This window comes from Lissotriton helveticus, chromosome 1_1 (genome assembly GCF_964261635.1).
Source record: "Lissotriton helveticus chromosome 1_1, aLisHel1.1, whole genome shotgun sequence".
NCBI lineage: Eukaryota > Metazoa > Chordata > Amphibia > Caudata > Salamandridae > Lissotriton > Lissotriton helveticus.
Window position 1 is genome coordinate 329,381,748 of NC_136057.1, and position 15,031 is coordinate 329,396,778.

General features: G+C 43.8%; 1 protein-coding gene across 14 annotated transcripts in view; it reads left to right on the forward strand.

Moving 5' to 3' along the window:
• LOC144804990 (V-type proton ATPase 116 kDa subunit a 4-like) overlaps positions 1-15,031 on the forward strand; it is a 6,844,636-nt gene that overhangs the window by 840,881 nt on the left and 5,988,724 nt on the right. For all 14 annotated transcript variants that reach the window (XM_078671938.1, XM_078672103.1, XM_078672267.1 and 11 more), the window contains one exon: positions 1,744-1,802. In XM_078671938.1, coding sequence (XP_078528064.1) covers positions 1,744-1,802 — 59 coding nt within the window. The remainder of the gene's footprint in view (positions 1-1,743; positions 1,803-15,031) is intronic.

Below are 15,031 nucleotides of genomic sequence, written 5' to 3' on the forward strand. Positions count from 1 at the left end.
AAACAAGTGGTAACCGAATAAAAGATTATGAAACATGTGAAACATATGTGTGTCACTTTGAACTGGGAGTTGCACACCTGACCGATTTGATTAAGGTCCAGCCAGTTTTGCACTGGACACGATCTGGTCTTCGGAACATACTATGCTTAATCGCTCTATAATAGAGGACTGTTCAAGATCTTCGTGGGCATTGAAAATGCCTTGGCTCAGAGACGTGCATGACATTTTGGCTGACATAAGTCGCCCTGAACTTTTTGACCACCCAGAGCTCAATATCGGTATCCAAAGAAAAGCCCAAAAACTAAAATTCTTCTCCTTACTAGAGGATTTGACGCTATCTTCTGAGAACATGAAACCCTCTGCGAAAAAACCAGCTAAATTTGACAAGTTATGATATGCAACATTACCTAGCTAACATAATTATTAATCGGAACAGATTCGTCCTAACTAGGGTTAGGTTGGATATTTTGTATCTTCTAATGACTTTTCCAAGCACTAATAATTGGGCTTCTGATCTTCTGCCGCGCCCATGTGACAATGTTTCTAAGCAAAGTACCAAACATATTCAGTTTTTTGTTTGTTTTATTCAGAGCCATGAACATGTCTTATTAAACTGTTGCTAAAAACAACTTGGATATGTACATTGTCGCACAGCTTTTACCTATCTGCAAATGCTTCATAGTCTTGTACATATGTGCTGTGTTGTCACTTTACCTATCGGCTGTGTTAAGACATAGGAAGCAGCTGTATGTATTCTACTGTCTCCTGGGGAGAACTATGTTTGTTTTTATTCTTTGAGGTTTTTACTTCTTCATTTTAGCGACTTGTTCTTATATTTTAATGAGATATTTTTAAATTAGAGCTGTTGTTTTATGCCGCTTTTATGATACACAATGTGTTTTCGAATAAAGCTTACTTTTGACTTGACTTGGTGTCTCCACTCCAGTGCAATAGCAGGGTTATTCTAGAAAGATCTGTCCTACCAAATTGAAAATCAATTGCACATTGATACCCAGTTTTAACCAAGCAGAGATAGTTGAGGACATTAGGTTTCAGGTCGGAGCTATGTTTCCACTGAAAGACTCATATATCAGGCAGGTCTGCTATAAAACCGGGATACCGATGTCACAGACGGAGCAATCTGGACTGTTATAATGTACCTGTTGACATCGGGAGCTTTTAACTGACCTCCAATTGTAATCCGTTTAGTACTGATTTCGAGACCCTTGGTGTTTTGTTATTCCAAATAAATTCTTATATCCTGTTCTGTATAGTTTAAATAATATCACAGGGAACTCTAATCGGTAACGCCGTCTTAACATAAAGCAGACATAGCATGAAATTCGTCTTTCACAAATTATTCGACCAATCCAGATCTCCAGGCGCCCCCAGTGATATAGGTCCTTATATAATAAGTACATGGTGTACTGCTCATTTATTGATGGAAGGATCCCGCCCGCACTGTTTGCTGCTTCCCACAGTATGTTTGTATCCAAATGAATCCGAAGGAATACATCTTGGTTTGATACTTCATTTGTACCAGAGGCAAAACACATATGCGAAATAATCTTGAATTGAAGAACAAGTGATTTAAAGATATTATTCGATTAAGGGTTTAGTGCTGCTCCTACCAATCTAGCAAAAGCCCAAAAGATAAGACTGTTAGTTCTCTGAACGGATAAATCAAATTAAAATTAGTGCCTCTATGTTGCCATTATTTTGAATTTCTCATTTTCTCATCAGGAGGTGGAAAATACAGAACAGGAAATGTCCACTCCAGTGTCAGTTTACAATCCACTAAGGTAAGAGCTAACATTTGTTTGTTGTGAATAGATACTTATTGACCAAGATGTCAGAGAAACCAAAACGTTCAAACAATGAATAATTAACTGAAGAATTTTCTGTGCATGGGATCATTTGCATGCCTGTCACTATCATGCCGCCCTTTCGTTACTATGTGACAGTGAAAGGGCATTTCAAATTGAAAGCAGAGTGGTGAACCGAAAAGGGCATTGTGATAGGACCAAGAGTTAGGTCGTCTGCCACTCCCTCTTCCCTCTGGGCATAGCACAGGCTCCTGCTGCCCCTCCTGTGTACAAGGACTCACAGAGCACCCCATTTATTTAAGGCCTACGAAAGTCTGTAAGCCAGAGGTTATCCAGTATTGAGGTATCTTTCATAGATTGACATGCTTAGAATCATCCCCGCCGACCAGGTGGGAGTCTCCTGGTACAATAAAATGTAAATGTAAATGTAGGTGTACTTATATAGCGCAAACCTGTCACCCAAAGGGCATCCTGGCGCTTGCTTAGGGAACCCGTCCTGGTATTCCCCTGTGAGAAACCCCGGCAGGGTGTCCACAAGGTGAAAGCCAGGCATCCCGCCGCGAGGGGCCGTAGTGGAGATTAAGCAAGCTATTGCCCAGAGTTGCAGAGTGTGACCCCGTGATTCGAGTAGGCACCGGAGCGAGAATTGTCGAGTCCGTGGAATTTTTGAGCCCGAGACCCGCCGAGGCGGGGAATCGAACCCTGGTCCACGGTCGAACTCAGCTTCCGGGTCTGCCGCCTCTAACCACTGAGCCACGCTTCTCCACCAAAATATATACATAATAGTCATAAAAACATTATACAATAGGCTACTATGGACAGTAAAGTAACTACATTAGCCTATCTTAGTCCTTTTGTAAAAAGAACCAAATCTGGTTAGTAAAGTAACTACATTAGCCTATCTTAGTCCTTTTGTAAAAAGAACCAAATCTGGAACACAGCCAATCAGGCTCCAGCACCCTCTTAGAACACTCCACAGAGCGGCAAGCCCTCTGATTTTCTACCGCACGTTGTGCGACAGGGAGTCTCCCTGAGCTCTGCTCAGTTTTCTTTACCTTTGGTTGAACTTTGTGTGTACCTATGTCTGATACTTCAAAGAAAGACTTGTTTTTACCTTGTTCTTCATGTGGGAAGAAGAGACTACATTTTTAAGATCCCCACAAAGAATGTATTTACTGTCTTTATCCAGCTCACAAAGTTAAAGACTGCTGAATTTGTAGAACATTTCCTGACAAGACTTTGAAAGACAGAGAAGGAAGATTGCTGGTTTGGATTGAGAAGTTGAAAACTACATCTGACGTTGTTTCGGGAGATGATGGCAGTGTTAGTTCTCAGGTGTCCACCCCTCTAACCAAAAAGAGGGATAGATCTGATGATTCCCCAGAGCGACAGAGTAAGACCTTGAAGAAGCCTCACTCTGAGACTGGTCACTCTTCCTCTAGAAAAGAGAAGCTTTTATCCTCTTCAGAGGAGACATCTGGTGCAAAAGGAAAAATGTCACTGAAAACTGCCTCAAAACAAAAAACTCACACAGAGTCTATCAGGACTCCTTCGACGTAGAAAAAAGTATTGTCGATGACTAAATCTCGTCAGACGGTGAGTGCTTCCTCTTCGTCGACGAAGAACATTCCGCCGTCGACGATGGCACGGTCGACGATGATAACGTTGCCTGCTTCGTCGCCGTCGACGGTACCAGTGACGATGACTAGTAATTTCTTATTGGCGCCCACCTCGTTGTCAACGAGTCACCTGCCGTCGAAGCTTCCGCCGTCGACGACGATTCAACTCCAGACGACGGGTTTGACGACAATTCAACTCCAGTCGAAGGGTCCACCGTCGACGACGATTCAACTCCCCTTGACGAGTACAGCATCGATGACAGCAGCGGCTTCGACAACGACAGCATCGTCGACGATGGTTTATCCGTCAACTACGTTGATGATGACAACGTCGATGGTAACTTCTGTTATGGCTATTTTGGCTGGGACTGAATCACTGTCTATGTATATCTCGTTGACGCTGAAGCGTAAGAGGCCTACATCTTTCCAAATTACACCAGTTTTGACATCGAAACTAGCATTGATGTTCCTATCTTCAAGAAACTATTTCCAGGAGTTTCTCATATTTCACCCTCGCCCCCTAGTCACTATCTTGAAGAGTCAGATGATGGGCTTTTTAGCCCAGCATGCAATCCTTCTTAGCTCCGGAATAAATATCAGGATGAAGAAGATGAGGAAGAGTACTATGACCCTTGTGAGTCATTACGTGGTCCTCAAGAGACCCCATTGCAGCAGGAACCTATGGTGCAAATGCCTATTGCCTTGGTGCAAGACCTGATGACTATGCTAAAAGATTATTATGCAAGCTTTCCACCAACAGCGCCTGTACCAACACAACCTATTGATGAACCTCAGGATGTTTTACCTGTGCAGCATTCAATCCAGGATGATGACGATACTGTTGCAGAGGATGGGGAACTGCCAAATTTGCCCACGACTGTGGATGAATGGGACGAATACTTGATCCCTACGCCATCTTCACTAGTTCCTCAGGCAGTAGATTCCCCTCCTGAAGATAGTGGAGGTTTTCATGCAATAATGGAGAGTGTGGCAACCTAGTTTCACCTTCCTGTATCTGTAAAGAAAACCAATTGTTTTCTTTACGATTTTAGACCAGAGTAGGAAGTCCGTCCGTTCTATCCCTATGATAGATCATATCTGGGGAAAAAGGAATTAAAATAAGGAAAAATCAATTTTCAGTACCTGCGATTCTTCCTAGAATCGATAAAAAATACAAAGCACAAGATAATGCTCCTGCTTATCTGTCCTGTCATTCTAGACCAGATTCAGTTATTTCACAGGCTGCTCAAAGTAAGTCTCGGAATCCATCCATTCCTGTTACAGCACCGCCAGATAAGGATGGAAGGCGCCTTGATAACATCAGTATGCGATTCACCACCATGGCTGGTCCTTCAGTTCGTGCCACAAACTACCTGGCAATTCTAGGGAGATATGACCGCCAACTATGGTCGGACATTGCTCCATATCTTGATTACTTACCTGATGAAAAGAAGCAGGAGGCAAGGAAAATTCTCTTTGAAGGAGAAAGAGCTGCATCCGAAATAATTGATGTATCTATGGACCTAGCCTCCTTAGGTTTCCGTCAACCAGCTGGAGCGGCAGTCCTCAGACATCAGGGATGGTTGAAATCTACCACCTTTCGCCCTGAGGTACAGACAAAGATTTTGGACATGCCATTCGATGGGGATTTGCTCTTTGGTAGACATATAGATGAGGCTCTGTAAGACATCAAAAAAAGATACTGACACTGCCAGAGCCCGTGGCACCTTACAATATAGGAAGACTCCTTTTCGGGGATCCAGGGGCAGAGGATCTTAATCCTTTTGTGGTGGCAATCAATGATACCAGTCCCAAGGCTATCAGAGAAGATATAACTATCAACAGCAGCAGCAGCAGCACTACAGAAACCCTCGGCTGCCGCTTACAGACAGCAGAATAGAAGATGACAGACTAACAGGGCAGATTCTGCTAGAAAACAGTGACGACTTCCTAGCACCTGCAGAAGCTCTGCCACACCTTATTTCCAGGATTCCGAATGTATCACAACATCTCAACAATTGGAAACGATTGACCACCGACAAGTGGTTCTTTGATATTCTCAAATTTGGGTACACCCTGGAATTTTCAGCATCCCTCCTCCTCACCCACCTTTAAAGAAACATCCACCACATCTTGCTCTTCTCAGGAAGTAAGCAAAAGCCATGCTTTCGAAAGGAGCGATAGAAAGAGTGCCTCGGTCTCAAGTAGGGAAAGGGTTTTATTCCCGCTTTTTTCTAGTAAAAAAGCAAGAAAGCTGTACAAATATCTTCAAAAGAAATCCTTTTGCATGGTCACGCTCCAAGAAATCCTTCAGCTTCTGGACCATGCAGATTTCATGACAACATTAGATCTCCAGGATGCATACTTCCACATCCCCATTCACCCCAAACCTTGGAAATTTCTCTGTTTCACTGTAGCAGGTGCTCACTTTCAATTCAAAGTCCTTCCCTACTGTCTACGTTCAACCCCGAGAGTCTTTACAAAGTTCCTGGCCCCGGTGGCAGCTCACCTCAGACTTCAAGGCTTACAACTTTTCCCTTATCTGGACAATTGGCTAATAAAGACTCCTTCTTTTCGGCAGGCCTCTCGAGCAACATCCACATGTCTTCAACTATTTCAATCCCTGGGACTGTCCCTCAACATCCAAAAATCAGTCTTCATCCTTCTCAAAGGATTCCATTTCTGGGGGCAGTCTTGGATACTATCCAGGACAAGGCATTCTTGTCCAAAGAAAGACAATCATGTCTGATTTCTCTAGCATCAGACCTCCAAAGAAGGCAGTTCGCTTCTGTGAGAATCCTCCAATCATTCGTGGGAATACTATCTTCAGCAATCCTGTTGGTACCTCACACCAGTCTAAGGATGAGGCCGACCCAGGAGGAACTAGACAGTCAATGGCTGCAGATCTCGGAGTCCTTCGAAGACATAGTGAAAATAACTCCAATTATGCGGGAAGTGCTGCTTTGGTGGCTGCGCTCCCAGAATGACTCAATCTGGCTTACTTTTCTTCCTTCTGTGCTGGGGTTCATCCAGACTACGGATGCCTCCCTAGAAGGGTAGGGCACACACCTTCAAGATCTTTGCATAAGAGGAAAGTGGTCCGCTGCGATGGCAAAAATGAATATCAACTTATAGAGCTTCGTGCCATTTTCCTGGGGTTGCAGTCTTTTCTCCCAAGGCTTCAAGGGTCAACCAACAGTTCTCATCAGAACCGACAACACCACTTGCATGCATTACTTAAACAAGCAAGGAGGTACCCGTTCACACATTCTGTCTCAAGAACCTCAAAGCATTTGGGAATTGCTACTTTTTCACAACATCACAATAAAGGTGGAACATTTGCCAGGAATTCACAACACTCTGGTGGACCCTCTGAGCAGGACTTCGAAATCCTGTCACGAATGGGAGTTGGATCAATCAGTGGTGGAACACATATTTCGGATGTGGGGCAGACCAAATCTAGATCTCTTTGCCTCCAAAAACATTCGGAAGTGCCCATTCTTTGCCAGTTGGGAACCGGAAAAGGGCTCGCGGGGGAGCGCCTTCATGATGAGATGGACAGAGATCTTTGCTTACGCATTTTCCACCTTTTTGTTGCTCCTAAGACTTCTGTGCAAGCTCAAAATGAAATCATGCTGAATGATTCTCGTTGCTCTGCGATGTCCGCTTCAGCATTGGTTCACGGAGCTTCTCCTACTGTCCAAACGCAGACCATACCGTCTTCCTGCAGTTCCGATCCTGTTGTCAATGTTCAAGGGCCAGATTCTTCACCCTCATCCAGCCCAATTGCATCTTCATGCATGGTTTCTGAATTCACAGAATTCAAGGAGATAGATATGCCCCAGGATTGTAGAGATATACTTGCAAGGGCAAGAGCTCCTTCTACTCTAAAGACTTATGCTTTGAAATGAAAACGATTCTGTTCTTGGTGCAGTGATAAAGATATACATCCTTTAAGATTTTCTTGGGATAAAGTTTTGCCTTATCTTCTTTCATTATCTAAGTCTGGTCTCACGTTTACATCTGTTAAACTACATTTAGTGGCCATTTCGACCTACAGACGTTCTGCAGTAGCTGCATCCCTTTGCTCTAATCGTTTAATTAAACAATTTCTAAAGGGGCTTTTCAGAGCTATTCACCCATCAGAGCTCCTCCCCCAGAATGGAGGCTTAACCTGGTGTTACAACAGCTCATGAAGCATCCATTTGAGCTTGTTCACAATGCTGACCTCAAGTACCTCGCCTGGAAAACTGCACTTTTAGTGGCACTAACCTCTGCTCGGAGAGTCAGTGAAATTCAGGCTTTCACTATCAAACAACCTTATTTGAAATTCACCAATGATTATGTTCTCCTCAGAACTAATCCAACGTTTATTCTGAAGGTACCCTCTTCATTCCATCTTAATGAGCCTGTTATACTGCATTCTTTCTTTCCAAATCCGTCTTCCTCTGCTGAAAAGACTTTGCATATCTTGGAAGTTAAAAGGTGTCTGAAATTCTATATCTCATGTGCTGTGTCCATCAGAAAGTCAGATCAATTGCTTATTTCTTATGGTGGTGAAAATCCAGGAACAGCTGTTACTAAATCCACTATTGTCAGGTGGATTGCATCTATGATCCAATTCAGCCATACTAAAGCTGGGCATTCTTTGTCTGTGAAACCCAAGGCTTATTCTACAACGGCAATGTCCTCATCCACTGCTCTTTTTGCCGGAGTACCTTTGGAGAAGATTTGCCATGCTGCAACCAGGTAAAATGTGCACACTTTTCCACGCCATTACTGTCTCGATCAGCTGTGGGTCAAGCAGTGTGGTGAAACCTTTTTAAATAAGGTGAGCCTTTTGTAAGGAGGTGATTATGTCATTACATACTAACACATACAAGGTGTATTGTTTCTTTTCTATTTTGATACTATGCTTCTCATATATATATATATATATATATATATATAGATATATATATACACATAATGTCTTCCCTTATTAGGATTAGAATGTTATATTGCATTGCTGTATTGGTATTACGAGATATCTATTCTGTTTCTTATGATACCCACCATCCACCATACAACTTAGGATTTTACTGCTAACTATTCTGATTCTAAGCATGTGAATCTATGAAAGATACCCCAATACTGGCTAAGAAAACGAGTTACTTACCTGTGACTTCAGTTATCCAGTATTGGTATCTTTCATAGATTCACATGCGACCCACCCTCCGCTCCTGAGAGGATTACCGTATTGCTATTATATGCTTACTGTCACTTTTGCTACGAAAATCTGAGGGTTTGCCTCTCTGTGGAGTGTTCTAAGAGGGTACTAGAGCCTGATTGGCTGTGTTCCAGATTTGGTTGTTTTTACAAAAGGACTAAGATAGGCTAGTGTAGTCCATAGTAACCTATTGTATAATGTTTTCATGACCATTATATATATATATATATATATTTTATTGTACCGCGAGACTCCCACCTCGTCGGCGGGGATGATTTCTAAGCATGTGAATCTATGAAAAGATACCAATACTGGAAAACTGAAATCACAGGTAAGTAACTCGTGTTCTTAGCCAGTATTGGGGTATCTTTCATAGATTCACAAACTGAAATTACAGGTAAGTAACTTGTTTTCTTCTTTACCTTTTGACTTCTGTGGACCTCTACTAAGTCAAGACTGGAATCTGGGGACCAGGCCAAGCATTTGCCACGATCAGAAGCTCAAAACAATACACAAAAATACAGAAAGAGGTATACATCAAACAAATAAACAAATGATTAAATATTTAATTTACAAATGAAGAAATATACAAAAATATAAACATTTTAGGTCGAGCCAGCGCACAAGCGCTGCTCTGGGGTTGACCTGTTGTAGTTCAGTACGGGACAGGAGCCCCGCCCACTCCCCCACCCATATTTTTCTTTGGCTTGTGTCTTTGCCCTTCGTAAATGCTGTCTTCTGATTCCTAAATAGACTTGTTAGTCCCTCTTTAGTACAGCCATGTCTTCGTTTGTAACCTCCCATGGTTACTGGCCCCTTTACTTAGTTGTTAGATGGTTCGTGTACTATTTTATTTATTTTGTTTTTCCCACTTTAGGCACGACGACGTGCTTTGCTTACATTCAGCAGGCCATGCCCGCTTTCACTTTTGAAGCAGCCGGTTAAATGCGAGACCTATAGCATTGCAAATACTGCCTCATTGTATTCTTTCTATCTGTTCTGTGGGTCTTGGCAGCCCAGCAGGTAAGAAGAAATAGATGTGCACTGAGGGGGGCGACCCATTACAAACATAAAAACCCGGCCGCTCCTGATGCTATAAACTAAGGCACTTACACAGGCCGTGTGTCGCTAAACACCCGCAAGTGTGTATGTAGTCCCACTACAGACTCTTGCTGCCAGTTTCCCAACTTCCTCCTGGGTGATCGCGACCTGAACCAAAATACAGCTCTCCAGGAAGTGACGGGCTCCTAAAAAACGCATTGTGCCTCCACAGATAGTTCAATCAGGAAAGAAAGGGAAAAGGAAGAGAGTCCTGGGCTGTGGAAAGCAGGGAATCTCTTTAAATCAGCTCATGTTTTTCATTGAATATATTCTGCTTTTTAAATTATCTACTTGCCGTCTTGCAGGTGCTCGGCGCGGTGCTCGTGAAAATAACCACTTAACCTGCAACCGAAGACTGGTTTCTACTGTGTGCTTCCCCTGCCAAGGACCAGACGAGGTGCAGGGTGACGAGATGTAAGGAACGCAATGAGGACTGCAGTGTAACGCAGGATATTTCTTCAACTGGACTAACTGCTGCTCTATCCACTCTAGTGGAGCACTCTTCATCCAGGAGAATGCACAACTCCAGTACTTCAGTCGCTCTACTGCTAAAAGGGCAATGTTCAAGGCACCATTCGTTGTCCACAGAGCCAGCCAAGAACAAGCATTTGCCATGCAATAGGTCTCACATTTACGCGAGTTTGAGTTATTGGCATTGTAAATGACAATACCTTTTATTTATGTTTTGGGTTTTAAAACCTAAATGAAAGGCTTTGTCATTTACAATGCAATTAGCTTAAACATGCGTAAATGCGTGACCCATCGCATTGCAAATGCTTTTTTTTTCATCGTGATGCCCTAAATTGCTGTCGGGTGGGCCAGATCAGAAGAGCAGTCATTGAATTTTTTTAATATATTACATAAAGGCTGCTATTGGGGTTCAGAATTGCGTCACTTTTACCTCCTCTGAGCGTGTAAGAGTGGAATATTAAAGCCGGATATTCACAATAATTATTTCTATGTGAAAGTTGTTTGTGGCTGAAGAATGCAGTTTTATTGCATGGTATAACTGCAGGGATATTGTCGACAATGCAGCACCTCAGGCTTAGCTCTGCAGCAATAGCGCCTTGAGGCCTGGTGTATCATTCACATTCACTTGCCCCTGCCTCGCAGTCAGAGGCTTGTAACCAACTCCGCCGGCACATTCATATGTTAAGCAGTCCCACCAGCAGACTGAGTTCAACCCGACCCTGCTGGCATCCTAAGAGAATTTACCCAAACTCTATACCGCACTGTGTTTTTTAAAAATTTATTCTGTTATTCCTCTGTGAGATTGTAAAACAACATTGGTCACGAGGGCCCAAGCCATGACAGATGTTCCAGAGCTCCATGCTCTCCTGCAATTCTTTTTATTATTTTTTTATTTTTCCAGTGCGACACGCCTTCGCTGGAAAAATGGCAGTCACACCTTTCGTTTATTAGTTCTGTGCATTTTTTTCTCTTTATTTACTTTGATTATAATGGTGGTACCTGCGCTTTAGCTTTAAACATCTTAAGCTGAATCGCGGGTGCTGCAATTACTTCAAAAGTAAAGAAATAGAGAAATTCTTTCTATTTCTTTACTTCTGAACCAATTGCGGCACCCGCACTTTAGCTTAAGATGTTTAAAGTTAAAGTGTGGTGCCGCCATTGAAACAAAAGTAAATAAATAGAAAACTAGCTTCCGACCGCCATTTTTTAGGTCGAGCCTGACTCAGCGCGCAAGTGCTGCTCTGGCGATCTGTTGTAGGTAGTGTATGGAGGAGAAGCCCCGCCCACTTTTTATTCATTGGCTTGTGTCTTTGTACTTCGTAAATGCTGGCGATTGATTCCGTAACAGGCTTGTTAGTCCCTCCTTCGTACAGCCATGTCGTCATTTGTTTCCTCCCATGGCTACTGGGCCCTTTACTTGGTTGTTACACGGTACTTGCACTTTTTCTTTATAGAGCCAGGAAAATGGCGGTTGCTTATTGCCATGCCACAGGTTTCACATTTAAATGAGACCTATTGCATTGCAAATATTTTTTTTCATGCGGCACGCTCTCTATCTTGGGGGGCATCAGCGACTGTGTCTCCTGTTGTCTGAGAGGCTCAATATTGCAACCATTACTTTAATGTGCCCCACAGCGGTACCTACTAAAAGTTGTTTCTTTAAATAGTAGAATGACGCTGCACAGTGCAAACACTTGTTTTTCATGGTCCTCGGTTTATTAGTGAATCACTGTGTTTATCTTCCAGGGGATACTCATCAATAGTCATAAGCAGTGAATTATCCCCGCCCATGTGTGGGACCCCGGAGTTTATACAAATATATATAGAAAGATATATATATATATATATATATATATATATATATATATATATATATATATATATATATATATATATATATATATATATATATATATATATATATATATATATATATATATATATATATATATATATATATATATATATATATATATATATATATATATATATATATATATATGCTTAGACGTGAGTCCCTTGCTCTCCATGCCACTGGAATCAAGCTATGCTGGCTGATGACGGCTGTTAGCCAGAAACCGGTCCTAGGATGCTTGATTCCGGTCCAGGGAAGACATGCCTTGGCAGTTCGGGCTGGACTGTTCCCATGAGGCACAAGGTCAAGACTGATTTGCATATGGCCATGTCTGAAGTGGGGTGGTGTGTTGAGCAAAATAACAATGTATTAAACCCAGATCTGTGACTGGGGGTGAATGTTTTGCCATTGTGCAACATTCCGTCCTTCAATTGTTGTTTTTGCATTTGTCACCCCGAGTGGGACAGGTATGCTCAGAAGTGAGTCCTGTGCTCTCCATGCCACTGGAATCAAGCTATCCTGGCTGATGACGGCTGATAGCCAGAAACCGGTCCTAGGATGCTTGAATCTGGTCCAGGGAAGACATGACTTTGCTGTCTGGCTGCTGGGAGCCCGTAATCGCCATCCTCCTTGTTGCCGCTCGATAGAAGTGCCCTGCTGACCCGTAGTCCTCCCGCCGCCGCATCTCCATCAAAGCGGCCGCCGAGCGGAGGACTGCCATCCCCAGGGGGCTGAGCGGCGCCATATCACCACACGCGCCCGGAGGCGCCATAAATAAAGCTCCTCATCGGGGAAGCGGGTGTCTTTGCTGTCTGGCTGCTGGGAGCCCGTGACCGCCATCCTCCTTGTTGCCGCTCGATAGAACTGCCCTGCTGACCCGTAGTCCTCCCGCCGCCGCATCCCCATCAAAGCGGCCGCCGAGCGGAGGACTACCATCCCCAGGGGGCTGAGCGGCGCCACGTCACCACACGCGCCCGGAGGCGCCATAATTCAAGCTCCTCATCCGTGTCGCGGGAGCGCGCGGGAGTGCCCGGGGCTAAGCCCGGGCAAAGGGCGGGCCCTCTTAGGCCTGAGAAGTCTGGTCTGGGCCACGTCCCTTGATTTCGCAGCAGGATATCGTGCAAGGTAATAATAATAATAATCCACATTTGTAACACGCACAATCACCCCTAAGGGTCTCTAGGCGCTGGGGGCCGTCGGGAAGATTAAGCAAGCTATTGCCCAGAGTCACATGGTGCTGGGCTAACCTGCCGCCGGAGCCGGGGATCGAACCGTGATCCCCAGATTCCAGCATCAGTCGCCCTGGCCGCGGTGCCACACCTCTCCCTCTAGCAATACAACATTCATGCTGAACTGTGCGCGAGTTGTTTACAGCCCCATATAGACCCCATTAAGGTATCCAAGTGGAATCATGGTCAAAAGCCACCAATGTCTACCCGATCCACGACAAGGAAATTAGCCCAGGCAACAACCCCACTTCCAACCTTAACTGCTATTGACAAAATGTTACAACAAACAATTGGGGTTGTTGTCACCGCTATAGAAAATACCGAAAGACGCCTATCATTACCACCTAGTACGTGTTTGATATCTCACCCTACACAGGGAGCTAATGCACCTGCAAATACATCTATAATAACAGCTATGTCACAGGATTCTGCACTCTTATGTGGACTTACCGGGTAGTGGTCAGAATTATGATGATGTATTACAACAGTCACCACCTACTGTGTTTACTGCCCGGGAAAGTAGGCTGTCCGTAACACCCAATTTACAGCCTACTGAGACCTCTCCCCCCTACAGTGATCGATGTGTCAAACGTTAGAGTGGAGTTAGATGACTGTGATAATAATGACACCAACTTAACAGATGAGATAGTCAACACGAGTCCGTCACACAGTGCGAGTGATCATGGATTTGGTCGGTCCAAATATAAACTAGCACCCGGCAGGAAATTGGTAACTGTAAACAAACATGGGAGGATATATAGAAGAAAAAAGAAGAGACTAGTTCAAACTACCCTGACACAAGTGGGGAGGGGAAACATATTACAGCAGAGCAGAAATTTACAACTAAATGAAATTCATGCCACTGCTCAACAAGCCTCACTCCCTATTAGCATGGAGGACCTCATATTACAGCTAGAGCACTTGGTAAAATCCCACACTTTACCACTGGCAGAAAGACTGAGGACATTAACGGATAAGGTAGATAATCTAGAAAAGCTGGGAATAGCCAATTTAGATCTGCTAGAACAACTTAGCACACAGATTAAGCAGCCCACAACCAATGCCCCCAAGGATAAACCTAACAACATCTTGACCAGGAGTGAAATGAGAGTAGCCAGTCCCCCGGCCATTGCAAATGCAACTACTGCCCCGACAAAATTACCTATAAATACTCCCAATATAATAGTGGGGCAGAAATCTGTAGCGGGGCAAAGGGGCAAAGGGAGCTTAGTATCCAACAGTATGGACAGGGCAGTACCTGCCCGGAACATCAACAACATAATACCTGCTTTGATAAATTTACCACCGGAAAGCAGTGCGTACGTAGCTATACTCGCTAATGTTCCAAAGCTTAAGCACACCCAATTCGAAAACCAACAAACCCTCAAGAATAAAACACTACATTGGCTAGCTCAAAACTGCGGGTTTCCAATGCGTGGGGCAAGTCAGATCATCTCAACACAGAGAGCAGAATTGTTGGGACCCAGTAAAAAAGAGATAGACGGGGACTGTATAGTCATAAATTTTAGGACCCCTGATTGGGCCAGAGACTCCATTCTAAATGCACCCGTACCGTCTAACCAGGAATACAATACAACTCGGCTCCCTTTACATTATTTCTATGGGGCCAGTCAGGAAAATATGCCACAGTTCGGGTTGCTGACCAACACAGATCTCCCCATCTTAACCATCATAACGCAGTTCATGATCCCACCCCACTT